The sequence below is a fragment of the Phoenix dactylifera genome, chromosome 4 (assembly GCF_009389715.1).
Source record: "Phoenix dactylifera cultivar Barhee BC4 chromosome 4, palm_55x_up_171113_PBpolish2nd_filt_p, whole genome shotgun sequence".
In the NCBI taxonomy this organism is placed as follows: domain Eukaryota; kingdom Viridiplantae; phylum Streptophyta; class Magnoliopsida; order Arecales; family Arecaceae; genus Phoenix; species Phoenix dactylifera.
In genome coordinates, this window is record NC_052395.1 from 2,477,762 (window position 1) to 2,491,815 (window position 14,054).

The 14,054-nt window shown below is 41.4% G+C and overlaps 1 protein-coding gene across 3 annotated transcripts; it reads right to left on the bottom strand.

Moving 5' to 3' along the window:
* Positions 1-4,628: 4,628 nt before the first annotated feature.
* LOC103712937 (DEAD-box ATP-dependent RNA helicase 15-like) lies at positions 4,629-13,811 on the bottom strand. 3 transcript variants are annotated; one of them, XM_008799648.3, is made up of 12 exons: positions 13,559-13,811; positions 13,360-13,476; positions 12,624-12,724; positions 9,097-9,269; positions 8,748-8,979; positions 8,496-8,614; positions 7,746-7,802; positions 7,484-7,668; positions 6,159-6,303; positions 5,981-6,064; positions 5,830-5,893; positions 4,629-4,952 (listed from the first exon to the last, which is right to left on the bottom strand). In XM_008799648.3, exons 2-12 carry the CDS (start codon positions 13,473-13,475, stop codon positions 4,942-4,944), a joined length of 1,287 nt encoding a protein of 428 aa, XP_008797870.1. In that variant the 5' UTR covers position 13,476; positions 13,559-13,811; the 3' UTR covers positions 4,629-4,941. The 3 variants fall into 3 exon arrangements, with proteins under 3 accessions (XP_008797870.1, XP_008797871.1, XP_008797872.1); XM_008799649.4 differs by having other exon boundaries at positions 13,360-13,484; positions 13,559-13,791; XM_008799650.4 differs by having other exon boundaries at positions 9,097-9,393; positions 13,360-13,484; positions 13,559-13,790.
* Positions 13,812-14,054: the final 243 nt, after the last annotated feature.

Consider the following 14,054-nt stretch of genomic DNA (forward strand, 5'->3'; position numbering starts at 1 on the left):
CATAACCACATCAGATTTTTCCATCAGGCAGCAGTGATCAGGAGGCATCGGAACAGGATCAGGGCTATCAGGGATGAGGCTGGGCAGTTAGTGGAGGACCCCGACATGATTCGGAGAGTGTTGGAGGGGTTTTTCAGGGCCAGGTGGTCTGAGCGGACAGGCAGCGGGAGTTCAGAGGGTTTTGTACCGCCTTCGGCACGGGTGGCAGAGGAGGATACTGTGGCGCTGATCGGGCCGGTATCGAAGAGGGAGGTTCGGGAGGTGATGTGGTCCCTCGAGGGGGACAAGGCGCCGGGGCCAGATGGTTTTCCACCGTTGTTCTTTCGGAGGTACTAGACGATAGTGGGACAAGATGTGACGGCAGCTATACAGCAGTATTTTAGCACAGCTGTGATGTCTACAGATTGGCAGAGGACCTTGATCACCCTTATACCGAAGCGATAGGACGCTTCCGAGCCTAGTCACTTCCGCCCGATCAGCTTGTGTACTACCATATACAAGGTGACGGCGAAGTTACTAGCAGTTAGACTGAGGGATATTCTTCCGAGGATTATCAACCCGGAGCAGGAAGCTTTTGTGGGAGGGCGGAGCATTTCTGATAATGTTCTTATTTTTGCCCAGGAGTTTATATTTGATCTTCGTAGGGCATCGAATAGGAGGAGTTTAATGGGGATCAAACTTGACATGGAGAGGGCCTACGACATGATGCAGGGGCGGCTCAATACATTCTGGGGCCTAAGGCGAATCCAATGAATGAGACCTTTTTTTTTAATAATAATTTTTTTTAATAATAATTTTTTTAATAAATATAAAATACTTAAAAAAATATATGAAAATAGATAGCTATCAAGTACACTATTTCAACCATGAATCTAACAAAGATAGACAAGGAGCCTTTTCAATTTAATATAATTCTTGAATGGAAGCACATAAAAGTAATTATTCTAAATGAAGGGCCATGAAACTGATTAAATAACTGAGATAATACTTGGCAATACTGTTTACCATGTCAAGCAAGAGCCGGATAGGAAAAGGTCATCCATGGCACTTCATGGTCAAGGTAAAGAAAAGAATTTGTTCATAAAGAAACCTCTCAATAAGAGAAAGTAGGGTCATTATGGGAAATTCACTCCATCAAATTAATAAAAGTCCCATCCCACCATCTCCCCTTCAAGTGAGTACCCAAGCAGCAACTGCAACATCACGGCACAGCAGCCATTCAACCCCCTCCCTCCTTTTCTCTCTCTACCACCCAAGAGGGGAGAAGAAACCGAGAGGAGAAAACTAAAAGAATCTCCACCCTCCAAGACGTCCATCTCCAATCCCCCTATCTTTCTTCCGGATGGCCCAGCTGGATCAGGAGTAATGTGAGGGAAGGAAAACCAAGACCAAAACCAAAAAAGAGAAGGGATGAAAGGTAAGAGTGGCTTCAGGCGTCTATCAAGCCAACCAAATCCCTCCTCTCTCTCTCTCTCTCTCTCTCTCTCTCTCTCTCCCCACCCCCCCCCCCCCCCCAAAACAAAACTACCGTCCCCAACTTCCAACTTGCCCCTCTGCAGGCCAGTAAACTCTCCACCGATGGAGGGGGGAAGATTCGTAGCCAGCTCCTGATCCCGTTTATATGGGGCCTTTGCTTCCTTTTGGTCAGCCTCCCGGGGCCTTAGGCGACCGCCTCAGTCGCCTAAGGCTCGGGCCGGCCCTGACAGGATGAGATGGGACTTTGTACAGTAGTCTTTGCAGGAGTTTGGCTTTCATGAGACATGGTCAGATGGGTGATGGGGTGTGTCAGAGCTCCTTCCTTCGCCATCTTGGTGAATGGGACGCCATTCCGGTTTTTCGAGTCTTCTGGGGGATTACGTCAAGGTTGTCCCCTTTCTCCATTACTATTTATTATATGTGCAGATGCACTCTTCAGAGCCCTTAGGCAGGTAGTGAGCATCCAGGAGCTGGAGGTTTATAGGCCTGTGCCGGACGCTTCACCGACTTCTCACTTGCTTTTTGCCGATAATTGTCTACTTCTAGCCCGGTCAACTAGGCAGGATTCATGGGTCATACAGAGGATTCTTCGGGACTATTGTTCTATGTCTGGTCAACGGGTCAACTTATCTAAGTCAGTAATATGCTTTAGCCCGAAGATCAAACTGGCTGCGAAGACTTCCATATTGGAGATTTTGGGAGTGGGAGAGCAGGAGGGCATGTTGAGGTACTTGGGTGTGCCGATCTCTGGTCAGCGGCTACGCAGCAGGGATTGTTCCTTTCTTGAGCTCAGTATCAGGCACAGGTTGGAGGGCTGGCAGATACACTCACTCTCCATGATGGGTAGGGCTACCTTGGTGCGGTCAGTTCTCTCTTCGATCCCCATTTACTTACTATCCAATTCTCTCATCCCAATTGCGACTGTGCGGAATCTTCAGCAGATCTTCAGGAACTTTATCTGGGGGAGGAATGGAGGTAGAGGTGGTATTCATCTGATGGCGTGGGAGGTTGTATGTCAGCCGACCACGTATGGAGGTTTAGGGGTTCAGTCCCTAGTGGCGAGACGGGAGGTCTTACTGGCACGACATGCCGCTAGATTAGTGCTAGAGCCTGATGGCATGTGGTCCGTCTTGATGAGGGCCAAGTATGGTGCTCTAGTGCCTGGGGTTCGAGCCGGTCGCCGCCATTCACCGGTCTGGAGGGAGATTTGTGCTAGAGCAGGGTTGGTGCTTTCGGCAATCAGATGGGCCATTGGCGATGGTCGGTCCATAGATGTGCTGGAGGATAGCTGGGTGACAGAGCAGCCGATTAGTAGATTGCCGGTGACGGTGGACACGGTGAGGATAGCTGGCCTCAAGGTCAGAGATCTGATGGAGCCGGGGGGAGGACGATGGAGAGAGGAGCTGAGTCGGGAGGTGTTTGGGGCGCAGCTGGCAGAGATGGTCCTAGCTCTACCAGTTCTTGCCCGGGAGAGGCCAAACAGACTAGTCTGGGTGCCGACAAAGAGGTCGCAGGTGCACACCAGGGATATTCATCTGTTGATGAGCCGAGAGCCAGGCCGGCAGATAGAGGAGGGATGGATTTGGAGGATGCGGATTCACCCGCGTGTGGTGCTCTTCATCTGGAAGGTGGAATGGGGCTGCTTACCGACCAGGAGCTTGTTAGCACGGCATAGGATGAGGATCACTCAGGGTTGCAAGATGTGCATAGATACTGAGGAGACTATTGATCATGTTCTACTGCAGTGTCCCAGAGCCAGGGAGATTTGGAGGAGATCATCGGACCTATTGCCCCACTCAGTCGAGTTGGTACAAGATTTGATTCATTGGTTGAGGATTTCCATGCGGAGGCCTAGTACTGCTGATGCAGGGATTTGCTGGGCATATTTGGCTTATTATATTTGGTTGGACAGGAATGTTGGCTTGTTTGAGGGCAAAAGGTTAGCACCGAGGATGGTGGTGGACAGAGCGATACGTCATGCGAGGGAGATCACCATAGCTGCCACGAGGTTCTCTTCTGGGATGGCCGAGGACATCTGGGGTACTTTTTCCGCTGTCACAGTGCCCAGGTTCGCCCTTGTTTCTTGGGTACCCCCATCCCCCGGTTATCTCAAAGTGAACTTCGATTGTAGTATGTCGGTGGATGGAGTGTCCGGAGGCATTGGTTTTATGATCAGAGATCATCTCGGAAGGATGATTGCAGCCGGTGGCCGTCGTATGCCGGGACTTACTGCTGTTGGGATGGAGCTACGGGCAGCTTGGGAAGGGATATCCTTTGCCAGGCAAGTATTGGGTGCTGAGCGTCTATGCCTTGAAAGGGACTCCTCTGCGGTGATTGACTGGGTTCGAGGATTGGACAGATATGGCGATGACCATCCTCTTATCCGTGATACTCGTAAGTTGGCTCAGAAGTAGTGCGATTTTCAAGCGTTTTTCGGAAGGCAAACAGCACAGCAGATTGGGTTGCCTCCTATTTGGCCCGACACTCCAAAGAGATCCTTTGGACATTGGTAGAAAGAATACCTCCTACTCTGTACTCTTTTCTTTCTTCTGATGCCGTTTTTATCCCAAAAAAAAAACACCAAAACTGTACAAAACCAACATACGCATGCATCATTAGTGGTCATAGCGGCGGACAAGGACTCGGGTGGGTGGGAGATCGGAAGTAAAAGAGGTTTACTTGTGTTAACGTGCTCGGAGGGCAAACCCAGCAGTGGAATTTCCTGAAAACCAGGTGCCGGAATTTCCAACAGCTACAAACCACTCTCATAGGACGCGTGGTAAAAAGAAAACAGCAGCAGCTAGGGAAAAAATTGACCAAGCCTGAATGAGCAATTTATAGCTCTCTTTTTTTTTTTGGCTTTTTTGAGATAAGGACGGGGGCTAATCCCGACCTTTCTGGTTTCCATCCTACCCCACACACCACATTCCGACTACGCCCTCCCCGCCTTGCATGTGGTGGTGGGATGGTAAAAATATTGAACCAGCTCCCTACCGGATATCAAACAAACAAGCTGGCTGCTTCTATAGGCGCAACGTAATGAGCAAACCAAAAAGGCTTCATAAATCATAACATGATTTATGTTTGGCCAAGACTGCTCATCAATTTCTTCAAAACAAATCATGACACAATTTATCCAAGATTCATCAGACTAGCACAACAGAGACAAATCAAACAGATAGAAATAGCATAAATACTACAGCAAATGATTTATGGAGATCCTAACGCATTATCACATACATATCCTCTACCACAAACTGGATCTAGTAATAGGGAGTTAACCATCAATCTACACATAAGAAACTACTGTTGGAACGGTGAAGTACAATCACTCACAAAAGATCAACCAAAACTAATATCTGGCGCTGCCTAACAAAATAGTCCAACCTTTACACCACATTCATCCATATGCTCATCAAAGTATCAGTCTGATTTATTGTGTATCAAAGCACCTTGCCAGCGTCATCAAGATGGCACTGCAAAACAGGAAAACCACATGTCAGGAATCACGCAAATATCAACAGGACAACATAGAAAACGTTACACAATCTTATGAACAGGTGGACAACTCCCAACATCTCAAAAATCACAAAAGAGAAATTAACAATAATAATGGAAGTGGTGTCTTAAGTCTTAGAGAGAGAGAGAGAGAGAGAGAGAGAGAACCACCAAACAAACACGCTGAACAAGCAGCCAAAAGCTCTCACACATTAAGATGTGATAAATGCAAAAAGAGGGTAACAAATTCAATTAAGCTAGCAGCCTGAACATCAGGTTATACAGTGACTGGAATATAATAAAACAAGTTAACCGCACATTACATTACCAAATGGCTTCTAAGGCTATCTATCAGCAGCGCAATCAAGATATAGTGAATCAAATAAAAAAAAGTTAAAAAGTTGACACCAGACAGCAGGCAAGGACATTGTTGCTGGAACAGTTAAACGAAATTACCCTGCTACATGAGCTTCCTATTCTGCACCTAACCAAACATTAGTTCATAATGAGAATTTCTTTCTGTCTTCCTTTTTTTAGAGTCATATAACAGAGGAACATATGAGCAGGTACTAAAAGGAATAACCAGCTATAATCATGATTTGGGGTTATTCCTACCTATTGTTCTCCCATACATATGTGTCACACTTTAATCACTCATCAAGCTAAAAAGCACAGATATAAATAATATTAAAAAATACAAACTTGACCAATTATGGTCAAAAACCATATTAGGCTCAAGTAATCAATAAAAAACAACGGCTCAGTATCAAGGGACTGTGAAGAAGAGCTTTGAGTAGCAAAAGGGAATTCAAGTTATGAGTTGTCATGGAAATGCCCATAGGCATAGAAACTTACTGTATGTGGAGGTGTCAATTTGCTCTGGCAGCTCCTTTATGTCCACCTCAAACCTCTCTTGAACCTTCAAATAATGAATCAAAGCTCATTAGCATCACATCCATTTCCCCAGCACACAATGCAAAGAATATACAGAACAAATAAAACAAACCTGATTAAGAACATCTGAGTCAGAGGCAGATGAGACAAATGTAATAGCAAGTCCCTTTGTTCCAAATCGACCAGCTCTGCCAACCTGCAAATGAACAAGAATATAGCAGTGTGAGCAAATCAATGATGAAATGCATTGAATTAACTCATAATGTATTACAATGGATAAAGAGCATGACCCTGTGCAAGTATGTGTCAGCAGAATCTGGCATGTCATAATTTATTACAATGTTGACACGCTCAATATCAATCCCTCTGCCAACCAAATCAGTAGCAACGAGAATTCTCTTGTGCCCTTCTTTGAAGCCCTTGTACCTCATCAATCTGCGATACAGCATAACAAAGCACACATTACATGCAAATGACAATCAATTGTTCAACAACAACGAACATCACACATTCATGTGTAACTTTGTTGGTTTGGGAAGGAGGGAACATATAACAACTTCTGATAAGTAAACATACAGACATAGAACAGTCTAACTATGGTCCAAGAAAAAAAATGTCAGCAGTCACAACCAACGGAGAGAAGCATTTGAAGCTAGCAAGTTTTCAAAAAAAAAAGGCAGGAGAGACATTAAATACAAATGAGTCTCAATAAACCAGAAAGAAGCGGAATAAGTCAGCAGAAAAACCACAACAGTGCAAGGCAGATAAAGTAATCAAAGATGCATATTTACAGAAAAAAGAACCTGAAAGTCTACGGGTATGATGCTTTACAAATCTACCAGGCTACATTATCAAAGACACTAGAATGACAAAAGCTAAAGAAAGTTTATTCGACTAAATAATTCTTTCCTACAACATTATCTTACTAAATCAGCATGCAACTAGTTACAGATATTGTCACCAAGACCACCTGCTGACATGCATCACACACAAAAAAACATTTTTTAACATGTAATTGCAGGCCGTGAAGAATAAAAAAAAGAAGCACCAGCTTAACTTCCATGTCCTTTACAACCCTCACTTTGGGTAGAAACAAGAATAATCAAGTATCAGCTCCAGATAGAAAGCTGTAAGTATATGAATAAAGCAAAAAAAAAAAAGAAGAAATTAACCAAACGTTCCAGAAATCGCATATCAATGAAAAATAATCACAAACATCAAGAGAAATTGCTGAAAAAAAAAATTTTCATGCCACTAAAATGAAGGCCACCCAGCAAAACCTGCTTCAAAGTAGAAAACTAGGAAGAAAAATTGTTGTTCTAAAATAAAAAATTAAAGCCAGTCACAAAATCTAAAGGATTCCTCCTTTTTGAGAATGGTATGGCCATAAGGAGAGAAACAAGATAGAACTTAATTTAGAAAACATGATAATCTTTTGAAGCATAACAGACAATGAGAAATTTATTCTGTAGTATAACATATAACAAGAGTAGGAATTGCCGGAAAGCTAATTTTAATTCTATTTGAGGAAAACTAGACAATTAAATTGCCGGAATAACACTTGAAATTAATGACCACGAATGGGGAAGTGCCAATAGAGTAGGATGATTCAAACCTCTCTTCCTGCGACATTCCAGAGTGGATGCAGATTGATGGAAAATTGCACTCTACCAGCAACTTGTTCAGCTCTGCTGCTCTGTTGACACTCTTGACAAAGATCACAACCTGATTGAAGTCCAGCGCATCCAAAAGATCATTCAACTTCCGGTTCTTTTCCAACTCGCTCAGTTTGATGTAGTGCTGCCATTAGAATGAATATCAGAAAAAGAATGAATATCGAATTACACGCCAAATGCCCAACATATAACAGTAAGTACCTGTACTAAACCATGCAGGGTAAGTTTGGCCTCATCGTCCACATATATTTCCATTGGCTGAAAGGGAACAAATGTCAGAAAGAATGTTAGGGTCTTGTCTTCAAGCTAACTGATTCCAGAACCAAATGAATGACGCATGAACTCCAGCCCACTTGACTTGAAATACACAGCCTCTTCAGGGAACTTGTAAATGTCTCACTGATATACCATTTCTATAGCATGCCCAACAAGAAATTACAATGCTGCCCACAGTTCATTCTTGAGCAGAGACGTCTGACTTGTCCACCAACATAATGATCGTGACAAAAAAAAAATACAGCAGGAACCCCAACCAAGAATAACTAGGACCACCGAGAGAACAGCAGAGATTTGCCAATAAATGAATCACAACCATGCAGGTAAGGACACACCATAAATCCAAGACAACACAGAGTAACCTAGCTGCAAAAAAACCTTCACGGGAACCAGACTTCTAAAGACCACTAATGATGCCACAACATTAATGCCCCCCTGCTTCACAGGAAAATTGAGAAAAGAGGGGGGGGGGGGGGGGGGGGGGGGGGGGGGGGGAGGGGGTATAAGCCTGCATTCTATCCACCCATCTCAACCTAACTAAAAAAGGCTCAGGAAAAAAGTAAAAAAAGGATCAACAAAAAGACCAAATCACACTCTAAAGAAGATACATATCCAGAGTAGAATAGGGCATAAAAAAGATTGACTTCTAGATTTGAACTGGCCACAGGACATTACATCTTGCATAAATCTCTTGCAAACAGGACGGATCTCCTTGCTGAGAGTCGCTGAAAACATCATGACTTGCTTATCATGAGGTGTCATTTTGAAAATCTCCTGCACATCTCTCCGCATGTCTACAGAAATACACAAAGGTGAAATACAAGGAAAAAATAAATAAAAAGAACAGTAGACTATATGCAATTGAGCAGTAAATGCAAAAAATAAGCTTGTCCAAACCAAAATATGAGCAAAAAAAATAAAGCATACCAAGTGACTCAAGCATCTTGTCGCATTCATCAAGAATAAAATGCCTCACATTCTTCAAGGAAAGATCTTTATCCCTAGCGAGTGCCAGTATTCTTCCTGGTGTCCCAACTACAATGTGAGGACACTCATTCTTCAGTATATCCTTGTGTTTTGCAACGTGAACTCCTCCATAGAACACAGCAACTTTAATATCAGGCAAGTACGTGCTGAACCTCTCAAACTCGTGGCAAATCTGCATGAAATAGAGAGGTATCATGACACACAAATTGGACATCGATATCAGATGACAAGTACATCAAATAAAAAGACATGCACATAAAGAAAATTTCAAGATGGACAAGGAAGAAACCTGGTAAGCTAACTCCCTCGTATGGCACAAAACAAGTGCAGCAACCTGGCCTGAAACAGGCTCGATTTGCTGAAGTGTTGAGAGAACAAATACAGCAGTCTTCCCCATCCCAGATTTTGCTTGACAGATGACATCCATTCCCAAAATAGCTTGAGGGATACACTCATGTTGTACTGATGGAGAACCAAACAAAATTGGAGCGGTACCCCCAGTAAGTAAAAAATAACCTTCTGGGCCCTTTAATGGAAAGGTTTACCATATTCTCCTCCAAAATCAGAATGTGCAAGTAGTGTTTACCTGAAAATTTATCAAAACATAAGTCAGCCACAGCAAGAAAAAGGTCTAAACACAATAACAGATTTCAAAAACCTGTAAAAGCAGAATACAACTTTGAATGAGTGTCTTCTTTCAAGGAAGCACCAATAAAGGTTGCAGCACAGAAAAATAAACAAAAAATGCAAATAAAATTTTGTCCAATTGCCTCTGATCCTCATTCTTGCAAGCTTCAAAAGTTTGTTTCCCACTACTACTAAGTTCTAAACTCATTTTCCCAATTCATTTTTCGCTACCTTTGTAAAGAACCTAGGAAGCATAAAAACTTCAAATCACGTCATGTCTGGATTGTATCCATACCGCATATCAGTACTCATCAGAAACTTCTCATATTTATCTCCAGTACTTGTGCTAAGTATCATATTTTCAAAATTATAAAACACTCCAAATACTCCGTGGATACACTTTCGATACTTCCTCAATACCTCCACAAATGTCAAGTTTGTGGTCTATTGATATTAATATTAAAATATAAATAATTGATTATGGTCTCTTGAATAACGACAAATGATGTGTTTGTAAAAGTTAATGATACCGTATAAAGTACGAACTATGTTATTTTGATAGCTTAGCATGCTTCACAGATGCTTTTTCCCATATACATTCATACATATACACATACATTCGCATGTGTGGCACATACATAAACACAAAAATACATATATATATATATACACACACACACACACACACACACATGCATATATTACGTGAAGTATTCTAACCTCATCATATTCTATTTACAATATTTGTCATATTAGTGCATCAATATCAAGTCATATAAATATATATATATATGCCCATAGTTCATAGTAAAGAAGTCCTTCACATTGCTTGGTTCTTTCAGTTATCAGGGACAAGTTGCAGAATATGATCAAAAGACAGTAATTCATCAACAAAAGAAACAAATTACCAAAATAAAGAAATTCCAAGATGTTCAACAAAAACATGTATAAGAAAAGCAAGTTGCATGTGCACATAGGGCATACAAGGGGGGAAGATTCACATTGTTATAGCTAGCAGTTTACATAAACAGAAAAGAATCCCCAAGATTTATATTTAATGCTATCACATAAAACAACACTGTCATCATAAAGTTGCAGCACATGACCTGAAATATTTTCCAAATATGTAGTTGTTAGCATACATCTATATACTACATTCTCCAACTTTTAGACAGGCAGGACAAAAGAACTAAAAAGATTGCCTTCAGCTCGTATACATCTGCGCTAAAGGTGTGGGAAGAAAGTCCCTTTGTAACTAAAGGCATCACACTGGGAGGGAATCAACATTCCCTAATACAACACCACAACACTATAATCATGAAGTTGTAGCATATGACTCGAAATATTTTCCAAATATGTAGTTGTTAGCGTACATTATACTACATTCTCCAACTTTAGACAGGCAGGACAAAAAACCAAAAAAGAATGCCTTCAGCTCGTATACATCTGCGCTAAAGGTGTGGGAAGAAAGTCCCTTTGTAACTGAAGGCGTCACACTTGGAGGGAATTGACATTCCCTAATACAACACCTCCAATACTGTTTGTACTCAAAACAAGAAGACCAAAAACTACTACATGCTACACAGGGGGGAAGTGCTTTCAAGTCCCAAATCCTGGAAAGCAATTATCCTAGTTCGCGATTTAGAGTAGACAAAAGAGAATAAATTAAAAAAAATCTGCTTCAATTTCTTCCCAGAGTTGATATCATCTTTTTTGGTTTCTACCATCTTATGGTGAATCGAGTCCCAAATCCTGGAAAGCAATTATCCTAGTTCGCGATTTAGAGTAGACAAAAGAGAATAAATTAAAAAAAATCTGCTTCAATTTCTTCCCAGAGTTGATATCATCTTTTTTGGTTTCTACCATCTCATGGTGAATCCTCGCAGCATGGTAATTTTCAATTTACTCTATACATTGACAATAAAATATTATTTCTCACTAAGGCACTAATATTTTAAACCATGACAAAATTATGACAAGGCAATGACCTTATTTTGCTTCCAACCCCAAATATCCATGTTCAAACCTCCATAAAATAATTTCATTAACATAACACTCATCAAGACTATAGCCCCTCCTATTTGTAAATTGCTCAAGGATTCACCCTTTGTTTCTATGAAGATCAAGTGCCCACCAGCAATATACCACAAGACAGCAACTAAGACTTCTCCAGTCTCCACCATTCTAGCATAACATCAATAAAGCCATACCATCTTCAACCTCAAAGCCTTCCAGACCTCCCTATCGATCATTGCAGTCAGCAGAAAATGAAAATCAAAAACTGATCCCAAAGGCAATCCACCACCAACTTGGATTTTTAGAAGAAAGAAACAAGAAAGGACCCACCGGAATTTCTACAATGTGTCCTGACACATAGAACACATAAGTTCCACAACTGTAATTCTAAGATCAGGAACCCAACTCAAGACTTCTTAAGATGAACTTAATAAGCATCTTACCAATTTCATGAACTAATCAAATTAATTTTATAATTTAATACGTGATACCTCAACAGACCTCTGAAGCTAACCAATACACCTTAAAACAGCCCCACACTTCGACAGAATCATCTAACGTAGAGCAACTGGCAGTCCATCTAACACCTTTCTTTCATCCTTAACTTGCCTATCCCTCATTACTCTCATGACATCAAAAATAATAGTAATGCAGAAACCAACTCCTTCCCAAGGAAACATTAACCAGGAAAACCACCAAAAAGCCAAATGCATATAAAAAACACCCATGATCAGCAAATGATGCAATTCCAACAACACATAATGGGGACACAATCGAATGAAGAAGGTAAAAAGATCAAGCATTCACATGAAAAAAAGACACTTTCTAACTTCAAGTTGAAAGCAATAAAATCATTAAAACCATATCACCATGAAAAAAGAAAGAACTAATACTAACTAATACTACTTGAAGCATTCTTAACATGTCCCGTTACATGATGATTACATGATATTCTACAAGTTAAATTTCATCCGTTTGATTAAATGCTTTTTAATAAAGACAAGCAGTCCAACTACTGGTGCAAAGAACACCAACAATTCCCCCGCACACATTATTTGGCACAGTGGAGGCAGTACATGTTGAATGTGAACCCAACGCAAAGAAATACCATTAGTTGATTCATTGTTTCACAACCTCATGTCAATGTGAAAAATATTAAAATAAAGTGCCTGCCTTCAGAAGGATGCTCAAAGCCTGAATCTACGATAGCCCGAAGAAGCTCTGGCTTCAATAGGAAGTCTCTGAATCCGGAACTATGAATTCCAACATATCCTCTGCATTGCACAAAACAACAAAAGTAAGTCAATTTTTTCCAGATCAGCCAATAAACAAGCATGAGTTCATAAATGAAAACACCACTGGCTAGGTTGCAATTGCATCAAATTGTTAATATTTTACAGCAGATTCTCTATCAGAAAGTCATCAATCAAGAATTCGAACTTCTAACATCAGCTCAAGGATTAAAATACAGAACATCTTATCAATGAATAGAACGAATATATTTTTCATAAAACAGCCCAAAAATTTTGAAGAAATTAACCATGCGATTCCCGTGAATTACATGTATCAAGGGAAACCAACTCCTTCTTGACAAATTGGGCTATAAATTCCTCTATACAGGAATCAAATTAGAGGCGAACAATGATGTCACATAAAAAGCCTTGATAATCAAATGAATACAAAGTATAACTTCAGATCTGAAGTGGACCGAGAACATCAAAAATAAAACAGAACAAAATCAGTAAAAAAACTTTGGAAAACAAAAAAAAATGTTCAAAAAAGGCACGAATTAAGTGCTAGCGGACAATTCAGGAGAAACACCAAGACAGCACTCCAAGAAACGGTAAATAAAACAGTAAACAGGCAGATAAACCGAAAAATATTGATCAAAGTACGAGATTTATCTTACTTCTTCGCAGTCTCATTACTAGCCTTGGCCGCAACGGCGTCGGGGGCCTTCTCCTCGTCCTCTTCGTAGTCAAGAAGCTCCTCCTCGTAAGCATCGTTTTCCCTTGCTTCACCCATTCTGCACGGCTAAAGAAAACAAATCAAGATCCGAAACACCTCACCAAAAGACAGAAAACTTAGGTAAATCACCCAAAACTCACCTTCAAGTCCAGAGATGGTGGATTACGGTTTGGAGAGGGTTCGAGGCTTCTGCAAGAAAAATAAAGAAGAAAACGGAGAACCCTAGGCTAGGGTTGAAAGGGGTGAGACGAGAAGAGAAATTCCTAGGGTTTCTAAGGGAGAGAGGGAGGGGGAAGTAGAGAGGAGATCGAAAACCCTCGGCTAGGGTTTCGAGAGGCGATGGAAGGACGGCAAATGGATCAGACTAAACTGCCGACGGCGGATATTTATAGGGCTGGATCGAAGGTTTTAAAATAAAGCTAGGGCATAATAAATGATAGCGGATGTGCCAGGGTGTACACCGTTCATGCGGCCGTCCATCGCAATACTGACCGTTTGATTGACTTGTCGAGATCCCATGGCTCGTTCAAGGCTCTCTTCCGGTATGCTGCACGTTCGGACATTTTTGTGCGACGCAAAATCGGCCATCCTTTTGACGCATCCTATTCGCCCGCGGATGGCGCCACGGATGGATGT

Coding starts and splice junctions, on each gene's coding strand:
- LOC103712937 (XM_008799648.3), bottom strand. CDS start 13,475: ATGGGTGAAGCAAGGGAAAACGATGCTTACGAGGAGGAGCTTCTTGAC. Junction 7,669..7,745: donor CCCTGCATGGTTTAGTACAG/GTACTTACTGTT, acceptor TTCTAATGGCAG/CACTACATCAAACTGAGCGA. Junction 6,065..6,158: donor CTGACACATACTTGCACAGG/GTCATGCTCTTT, acceptor GTTCATTTGCAG/GTTGGCAGAGCTGGTCGATT.